Genomic DNA, 8,875 nt, shown 5'->3' with positions numbered 1-8,875 from the left:
CACAGAGAGACAAGAGAGAGAAGAGAAGGAGGGGGTGAGACAGAGTGGATGAAAGAGAGAAAGAGAGGGTGAGTTCCTCATAAGTCGTCAGAACTGCGAGGGATCTCATAACACAAGAGATCAGACGAGGCTGCGTCTGCACCACAGCCGACAACAACAACAAGACGCAGCAGAAGGAACCCAGTTAGGCAGACTTAACTAACATGATGGAAGTGGTCCTAACCAGACTGCGGGACTTCTCCTGCAAGACCTCCACCTTTGACGATGGTAAGGCAGCCGGACAGAGTGCCTGCAGGGATCCTCCTCGGAGCAGGACGGGCTGCACAGCTGGAGAGGAAGGCAGAAAACTGGACATAGAGAGCGCGCTGGCCTGGCTGAGGAGGGAACTGGTAAGAGCTCTGATGAAGTCTTACTCATCTTAAATGATGTCTATATGAATGATTATTCTGCAGCAAGTACATTTACCAAAGTACTGCACTTAAGGACAGTTTTCAAGTGTATTTGAGGAGTATTTATGCTACTTTATATTTCTATTCCACTACATTTCAGTTGGATATTGTACTTTTGCATTACTACAGTCAATAAACAGCTATAATTAATAACAGAACGTAACTGAGTGCATTTACTCAAAAACTGTGCTCAAGTATATTAAACGTTAAGTTTTTTATTTAAAAAAAAGTGAAGTTTATTGATAAAATTTTTTTTAAAAAATGGGTAGGATTTGATAGTATTCACGTCCTCCTACTCTTTTTTGGACATTAAATATTTATGGTATTTACTGAATATGTCTTCTGGGTATTCTGGTTTTGTTTTAAGTTTTTTTTAAAATTTATTTTTATTCTGAAATGGGCCATTCTGTAAGAATGTATTTGTATCTGTATTTTGATGCTTATACTATCATACTCTTACTGAAGTACTATTTTGAATGCAGGACTTTTGAAATAAGATAAGATAATCCTTTATCCCACAAAGGGGAAACTTGCATTGTTACAGCAGCAAGGTACAAACAAGATAAGCAAGAACAATAAGAGAACAATATATAAACAGAAAAAAACAAAGTGTGACCTCAACAGTTAAAAAGATATTTACAGCGGTTGCACATGGAAGATAATTGCACGTCTTGTCTTAAATGTCAGCCTCCAATTATTTTCACCAGGGGCGCCCAGTGATTGTTTCAGGGTGGCCGTGTCCCCTCTCTTAGGGGCCCCTCTGGCAACAGCTTCACTTGATCTGATATGTTGATGAAGCTGATTTTAGGAATTTTGGCACACTTTTGCTTAAAGAATGTTACTGAGCCAGTTTTTCGCTACTGTTATGTTTTTTTTAATCATTTATCATGTTTTAGTTGTTATGTAGCCACATTTGGCAGCTAAAGTCACACTCTTTCTGTAAGTACTTTTGGCTGGTACTTTGCTGATGCTTTAATGTCTCAACTACAGGAATTTTACTTGGAAAGTAGTATTTTTATATTTTTGCTATTAAAGATCTGAATATTTCTACTAAACTTCAGAGTTTCAGCGTCGAATCAAATCTTTTAGCCAAAGTGAAATAAAGATAATATAAAAGAACTTAATTATCCTTGATGTCAAAGGTCAAGTCATTTGTCACCACGACAAAATGGCCTTCTGGATTATTCTGAATGTTTTGTGTGGGAAGTTATTGCCTTTTTGTTCCTAAGATGCATGTAGCTCGTGTTGTTACAATGTCAACCTCTTTTAAACAATCCTCTCCGGTCAAAGAGGCTGTGTGTGTGTGTTCGTGTGTGTGTGTGTCTGTGTTTGCACCTCTGTGAGCAACTGTGTAAGGCTCATTGTCAGGGCTCAATATATCACTTGGCATTTAGTGCATTCACCCAGACAGCTCGTCATGGTAACCGAGTGTCCCGAACACACAGAGGAGGCGAAACCACGTGTGTGAGCCGGAGCCGGACAAAACAGACAGTAAAAACAGAGGCCTCCCGCTCCGTTTAATAAGATCCTGCTGTGTAACGACACAATGAATGACAACGCAGTAATTTTACTCATCTTAAAGGACAAGTAGAATTTATTGTATTTTGACACAGATCCTAATAAATATTGTTTCCCCAAAAGTTATTACACCTGGCAGCTTTACTTTTGAGAAACCCCATAGGACAATCACTTTAAAAATCCAGGCTAAAGCTCAAAGTTCATTTAACAGCTGTTTGCTACAAAAGCTCAAACTTTTGAATATCACATGGTCTTTATCAGCAGACGGTGTTTACCTAGTAATGATGGAAATAGCCTCGAGGTGCAAATTTACATTTTTTCTGAGCACTTTAACACTGTGAAACCTGAGCAAATTGATTTGAAGGCAATGAGCAACTTAACCAGACATGACCCAAAAAAAAGTTTTAAAAAAAATTGCTGAGAAATTACAAGACAAATTAACTAAATTAAGCAAAACAAAAACAAAAAAGAAAAAAAATAAGAAAAACAAAAACCAAACCAAAAGAAATTACTTGGAAAAAATAGGCTGAAAAATAAAAAACACAAAAACAAAAAAAGTAGATATTTTTTCCAGTAAATATAATTAGAATAATTATAAAAATTATAGTTTTTTTGTCATTTTGAATAAACTCTGTGTTTTTCTGTAGGGATCACAGTTGAAAGTTAGTCAAGTTGGCTAAACTGGCACATTTACAGAAACGTGTGTTAATGTGCGCTGTTCATGTAATCACAAACCATATCAATTAATTGATTAATAATTAATTAAAGCATCAATGTTAAATACATCTATTTATTTATTTGTTTATTTATTTATCAATCAATCAAATTCAGGATAAAAAAGCAGTAATTTCTTGTAAATTCAAACATGTCTACCTGTGAATAAATATATTTATCCTTTTAAAAAAAAAGAGTGGATTTACTTTGAGCTTTCTATTTTCAAAAAGTACATTTTTCCTGTTTTTTCAAAGTCTGAGTCATTGCCCCATTAACTGTGGGGGAGAAACGTTACAAAATCATCACTATTTTGAAACTATTGTCTATTTTGAGAAATTTTGATCACACAGAAACTGCAGTTAAAGCTATCAGTTATAAACTATTCTGTGTGTAGTTGTTATGTGTAAAAGACACACCTAAAAACGCCAATATCTACACCTCACACTCACTAGTTAACCTGGAGAGGTTTGGTGAGAGATCCAATTTCTCTCGGCTGCAACTCAGCACAATTTTAGACAACCTCTATCAGATGCCACCATTACCTCTAATCAAACCCTGAGGTGCTGTGTTCAAGTTTTCCAAAGGAATAAGACAGTTTGTAAAAGCAAGAAGGATGGTCGGTGCTCTGTTATCCACATAAAAACCTCTTGATTTAGACATTTGGTCTGGAGAGTTTACAGTGGAGCAGTAAAGAAAAGAGACAGATGCAGACACACACACACACACACACACACACACGCACACGCAGTCCAGCACATAATTTGAAAAGAACTTGGAGGAAAAAAAGTTCACATTTCTTCCCTCTTTCCTCCAAGTGTCGACAAAAGCGACATCTTTCAGCCGGAGCCCGGTCTCAGCCTGGTGCTGTAATTAACAGAGAAAAGAAATGCAGATGGGCCCAGAAGGTTTTTTGTTTGGGACATTCCTCTCTCCTCAGGACAAACTTGGACTCTGAAGTTGGTGGAATCCTGAATATCTTATTTTACAAGTCTCTGCAATTAGACAGCCTCTCATAAAAAAAAAAAGGAAAGAAAGAGAACGGCAGAAGGATGCATTTGCATTTGAAAGAAGGCAACACTCGAATGAAATGGCTGCGGTGTCACACTGAGCATGAACCCGCTCAGCTTGATCACGAAAAGGCAAGAAAGTCTGTAAAGTTCAGTTTCTTGAGGGGTAGATTATATATCTGTTTTCCTTTCTTTATACCAATCAAAATGCATACAAATAAAAACTATATATTTTTTATGTGTGTAGATGGAAATGCGTTCCCAGGACCAAGCTCTGATCCGGCAGCTGATGGAGCTGCACTCCGGTATCCAGGAGCTCAAGCAGGAGTTGTCTGAGGAGGAGCAAGAGGACGAAACAGACGAGGAGGAAGAGGACGGCAGCTACTGGGACTCTGGTTCTCTGACTGAGAGCGACAGAGGAAGTGGCAGCGTCTACTCCGGCTCAGGGGAAGTGGGCTTTTCCGTTTCCTACCTGAAGACACCCCCGCGCCTTTACTCAAGAGTTTTGTCGAAGAGGGCATTCAGCAGGAGGAGCTCTGTGCCGTGAAAAATTCAGTTATACTAAAATAAATGTAACTTTTAAAGCTGCCCCTCAACTTCCTTCCTTCCTCGAAAACAGACAACAAAGACAAGGTGGAGCAAGCTAAAAAATAATTGCAATTTCCCACCATGAATTATTTTAATGCCAGACAAGAGGATGAATGGAGTGGAGGGTAAAAAGGGGAAAGTTTTACCATGTTGATGCAAAAGTAATTTCATTTAAATACTTGCACAAAACACAGTATATGTCACTCTATAATAATGCCTGCTTAAGGTTATGATTTCATGTTGTCTTTCAAAAACATGATATAATAAATTAAAACACAACCATTTCTGACAGATTGCTTTAAATTTAAAAGAAGTGTTTCACTATTTGGGAATACGTTTATTCGCTTTTTGCCGAGAATATGTTTGGATTCGGCTAGCTTTGCTTAGCATACAGACCAGAAACAGTGAAAACAACTAGCTTGACTCTGGCTCTTTTCACTTTTTTTTTTTTAACACATTACAACGTCTATTAGTGACATTTAATGGTACTGGTAAATTTTGTTTCCATTTAAACTAACCCAGTTGCTATGTTGGCGTTGCACGTTTCTGCAAAACACAGATGTATAGTCTAACGAATGTTCATTATTTTGTAGCAGATAAAAAATGGAAAACATGTGGTCGGGTTTATACACAAAAAAGCATTTGGGTATGGTTGAGAAAAGATCATGTTTTGGCCTAAAATACTCAATTTTGGTGCCACAATCACAGTGATGTCTGTGCTTTTTGTAGCACAACGCCCAAACAGTGTTTTAATAAGGTAACGTTTTGCAAAAGATTTGTATGTACATCAAGCAAAAGTGGTCTTTGTATGATCTACTTAATATTTTGTATGTAAGAAATACATTTTGCAAGTAAAGTCAGCGTAATTTTTCAAGTTAAGTCAACTTTAGTAAAATCAACGTAAATGTACTTGTAAAATTAAGTTGACTTTACTTGAAAAATTAAGTTATTTTACCGGAAATATTAAGCTGACTTTACCTGCAAAATGCATTTCTTGCAAACAAAAGTGCAAAAAGTTGCCCTCATTTTCTTAAGCAGATTAATGTTTTATGTGATATATCATGGCAATCACGTTATGACATTTTTTGATACCTAAAGACTAAATAACATCTTTATGCTAAGCTAAGATAACTGACTGGTGCCGTTGCTAAAGCTTCATATCTCGCTGACAAAAAAAAAAAAAACAGACGGTGTTATCAATCTTCTCATCTAACTCCCAACAGGAAAGTGAAAAGGTTATTTCCAAAATATCAAACTTTGCTTTATGCTAGTATAAATTGTGTGACAGAGGATAATATAAGTCCTGTACTAAATTTTGACTTAAAGGCAGTGATTGTTGTCTTTCTGTAGTATTTTGTGTGTCAGGAGGCGAGCGTTTTCTTTGCGTGGACACACAGTGATGTTAACAGCTGGTGAGAGCTAATTTTCCAGTGCAAATGTTGAGTTTTGTATTTCCTGATTTAAATATGTATGTATGGATTTTATTTGTGTATGTGCGGCTCACTGACCTTTAACAACAGTAACCGTGTGCAGAACGGACTCAATGCAGCAACAGGACAGCCTGGAGATGATTGCATCTATATTGTGCACATTCAGAATGACATTATTCCAAGTATTATTGTTAAAGGTCCAGTGTGTGCTATTTAGGGTGATATATTGGCAGAAATGGCATATAATGTAATAAGTATATTTTCATTAGTTTACAATCAGCTGAAAATAAGAATCATTGGGTTTTTGTTGCCGTAGAATAAGGCAGATGCTGCCTCCCATTTAAAGTCGGAAGTCGAGATACCTCCTACTACAAAAAGTAAAATGTAACTCGGGGCAAATGCATATATCCCGACCTCTGCGTTCTGACGGCACACCACAATGGCAGCATACATGGAGGCCACCGAGGTGCAAAATAAAGGAAGGCGGCTCCACTGACGGTGCAATTGTCCATGAACACGCCACAGAAACATCAGTTTGTCTCTGTCTCTCATGTATTTTCTTTATGTTTGGTGTTGTGCACCTAGAAGGCTAAAAGTCTGAAGTTGTAAGTTAGAAACTTCAACTGGAAAATTACGACCTCCGACACTGAATGGAGCGCAGCATGAGTCCTCTTTCACGGAGTCTGCCATGTTGGTCTACAGGAACCCAGACAGGACAAATAAAAAACTGGCTCTAGAAAATGGCCAACTGTATTTCGTGTCGGCCACTACAAGGTTGGCACATAGAAGAAGTTTCAGTTTTGCAACCTCATGGCTGATACCATAAATTATACACACAGAGACCTTTAAATATGTCTTTGAGAAAGTATTATTAGGTTACCTGAGTTAGTACAATGAACCATTACGTAACATCCATGTTTTAAAATTTAACTGGCTGTGTGTATTGAACATATTTAGTAGAGTTTAGTAAACTAGCAATGTTTAAGAGTGATACATGAATGCCCGAATTTCTGTTCAAACAGGTACTAAACAGCAGTAGTGCTGTACAGTATGCCAGCACAATAAAGACATAAAATCCCTCATGGTTCACATTTTATTTTTGTCAAATCACAAAACATGTCAACATAAAAATTGTGACAAAAGCTCATTTTTACATTCATTATGCCTTGTTTTCTGACCTAGCAAAGAAACAAAATATGTACAAACAAGTTTCTTTAGGAAAAAAAAAGTGCAATAATATCTAAAAAAAAAAAAAAAAAAATCACACAAAAGATTTTACATGCAACTGGTTTTTGTTTTTCACCATGACACATTGATATGATAATGAGCCAGTGTCACAAGCAAATCCAGTTTATCTTTTCTGTTGCATCTGAGTCATTTCCTCGTCCACTGTGGGTTCCAGTAAGAGCATTTTACCACCTGCTCTCCCTCTAAGTGCCTCTTAAAGGGATAGTTCGGATTTTTTAAGTGGGGCTGTATTTATAGTCAGTGTTTTATGTACAGCAGATGTCTTTCAGCACGCCCCCAGTTTGGAGTCCGACATGGAAGCAACAAAATATATTTTAACCACCTAAAATATTCTGCCCTAAAAAAAATAAATATCAGTTGAAGTGTAAGCTATATCTGGAGAACTGATCCGTCGGAGAAGCCGTTAATTGTTTCCCATCTATGCTCTCTCCAAAGCCACCAAACTCCACTGACAAAAATAATCATTCAGCTCTCTGAGCACAAACGCTGCCTGTCTAACTGCTCCATCGATCAGTTGTTTTGTTTGTGTTACTGTGCGACTTTGGTGAATCCCAACTTACTCTTTTTCAATGCGAAGCTCAAGCAATCACACAAACTGATCGAGGCAGCAGCTGAATCACAGTTTTCCTAAATGGAGTCTGGCTTTGATGAGAGCACTATAATTGCATCATTTTATCATTAGAAATCCATGTTGGAAATGAAAGTAAAGTAGTGGAAATACTCACAATATAGTGTACACTTAAATTTTGTTGATTTTTTTTTCATTGGGACTTGGTGGCTAAAACATGTTTTGTTTCGTGCCTCCACAGCTCTAGATTGCTTAACTTCCATGTGGGACTCCTGCCTGCTTCTCCAAACTGACATTTAAGTGCCGTACTGTCTGTGGATAAGTACTCCAAACAACCCAACTTCAAAAAATCTGATCTATCACTTGAAGTCTTTACCCAGAGGAAGGGCTCTCTACTGGTTACTGCTGATCGTCCCCCTCTACCTCCACACCTCCGAAACTCTCCCTCCTCAGTCTCTGGATCTCTGTGTTGAGTCCCAGTAGCGTCTGAGCCAGCTGGAGGTCCTGAGAGCGCATCTCCAGCTGCAGGAAGACAATGAACTGACTGGATCAGCATGTTTGGATGCAGAGACACAAGAGACTTTCCTCAAAATTCTCTGTGCATTCATGAACCAACATCAAAAAACAAAGCAGAGACATTTCTGAACATGACAACTGTTGCAGACTACAGAGAAAAAAAGTACAAAATGTCAAAGCTTACCAGCTCAGACCTCAGCCAGGTTATCGCTCCATCTATCTGCGCCCTCCGCAGCTCCTCATTGGCTTGGTAACTCCTGCTGATGCTGACCGGTCTGACAGTGGAGCCAGAGTCCTGAGGGTTTTCTCTTGTCTCTCCTGTCGCCCTGAAGGCATGAATCAGTTTGTTTTTGATGTTCTCCAGAACCATGGTGGACAAAGTGTCCTCGCTGTGACTGTCCCGGTCCATGCTGGGAGTGTATGGATGTGAGGGCAGGTACAGTACAAGTGTGTGCCTCTCTCACGTGTTTCCTCCCAGGATTTTCTTTGACAGGATCGTCCACGCTTTATCATAAAACTCTTGGTTTCTTCTCGTTTCTGAGCTGTCCAGCTCTCCGAAAAACGTCCTCCTATGTGAACAGAACTCCACAGCACAAGTGTGTGTGCTTCTGTCCCGCAGCTGCAATCATCCCTTTTGCCTGCCTGCTGTTGAACTGGCTTGTTTTGTCATTGTTACTATGGAGAAACAGCCCTCCGCCTGCATGCCCCATCTCCTCCTCCTCCTCCTCTTTTCGGTAACCCTAATAAGAATGGTGGAAGATCTCGGACAAAGACTATTGTTGCCTCCAAAAAGAACTGAAAAGACCCCCCCATCCACCACCACTGCACCCTCCCTCT

The 8,875-nt window shown here is 38.7% G+C and overlaps 2 protein-coding genes across 2 annotated transcripts; one reads left to right on the top strand and one right to left on the bottom strand.

The window, feature by feature from the left end:
• Positions 1 to 10: 10 nt before the first annotated feature.
• Positions 11 to 6,785, top strand: LOC148186665 (uncharacterized). The gene is made up of 2 exons (XM_088090237.1): positions 11 to 389; positions 3,936 to 6,785. The coding sequence occupies exons 1-2, from the start codon at positions 204 to 206 to the stop codon at positions 4,233 to 4,235; spliced, it is 486 nt and encodes a 161-aa protein (XP_087946363.1). The 5' UTR covers positions 11 to 203; the 3' UTR covers positions 4,236 to 6,785.
• A 942-nt stretch (positions 6,786 to 7,727) lies between these two features.
• On the bottom strand, positions 7,728 to 8,829 carry LOC121958320 (alanine and arginine rich domain containing protein). Its single transcript, XM_042507224.2, has 2 exons — positions 8,223 to 8,829; positions 7,728 to 8,044 (listed from the first exon to the last, which is right to left on the bottom strand). The coding sequence occupies exons 1-2, from the start codon at positions 8,445 to 8,447 to the stop codon at positions 7,922 to 7,924; spliced, it is 348 nt and encodes a 115-aa protein (XP_042363158.2). The 5' UTR covers positions 8,448 to 8,829; the 3' UTR covers positions 7,728 to 7,921.
• Positions 8,830 to 8,875: the final 46 nt, after the last annotated feature.

This window comes from Plectropomus leopardus, chromosome 17 (genome assembly GCF_026936395.1).
Source record: "Plectropomus leopardus strain MGB_pleo_1.0 chromosome 17, ASM2693639v1, whole genome shotgun sequence".
Taxonomy (NCBI): Eukaryota; Metazoa; Chordata; class Actinopteri; order Perciformes; family Serranidae; genus Plectropomus; species Plectropomus leopardus.
This window is presented reverse-complemented; position numbering and strand designations above follow the sequence as displayed.

Excerpts from the sequence above, each read along its gene's own strand:
- LOC148186665 (XM_088090237.1), top strand. The coding sequence starts at position 204 with ATGATGGAAGTGGTCCTAACCAGACTGCGGGACTTCTCCTGCAAGACC. Across the intron at positions 390-3,935 it reads CCTGGCTGAGGAGGGAACTG|ATGGAAATGCGTTCCCAGGA; the intron begins GTAAGAGCTCTG and ends TTATGTGTGTAG.
- LOC121958320 (XM_042507224.2), bottom strand. The coding sequence starts at position 8,447 with ATGGACCGGGACAGTCACAGCGAGGACACTTTGTCCACCATGGTTCTG. Across the intron at positions 8,045-8,222 it reads CCTGGCTGAGGTCTGAGCTG|CTGGAGATGCGCTCTCAGGA; the intron begins GTAAGCTTTGAC and ends GTCTTCCTGCAG.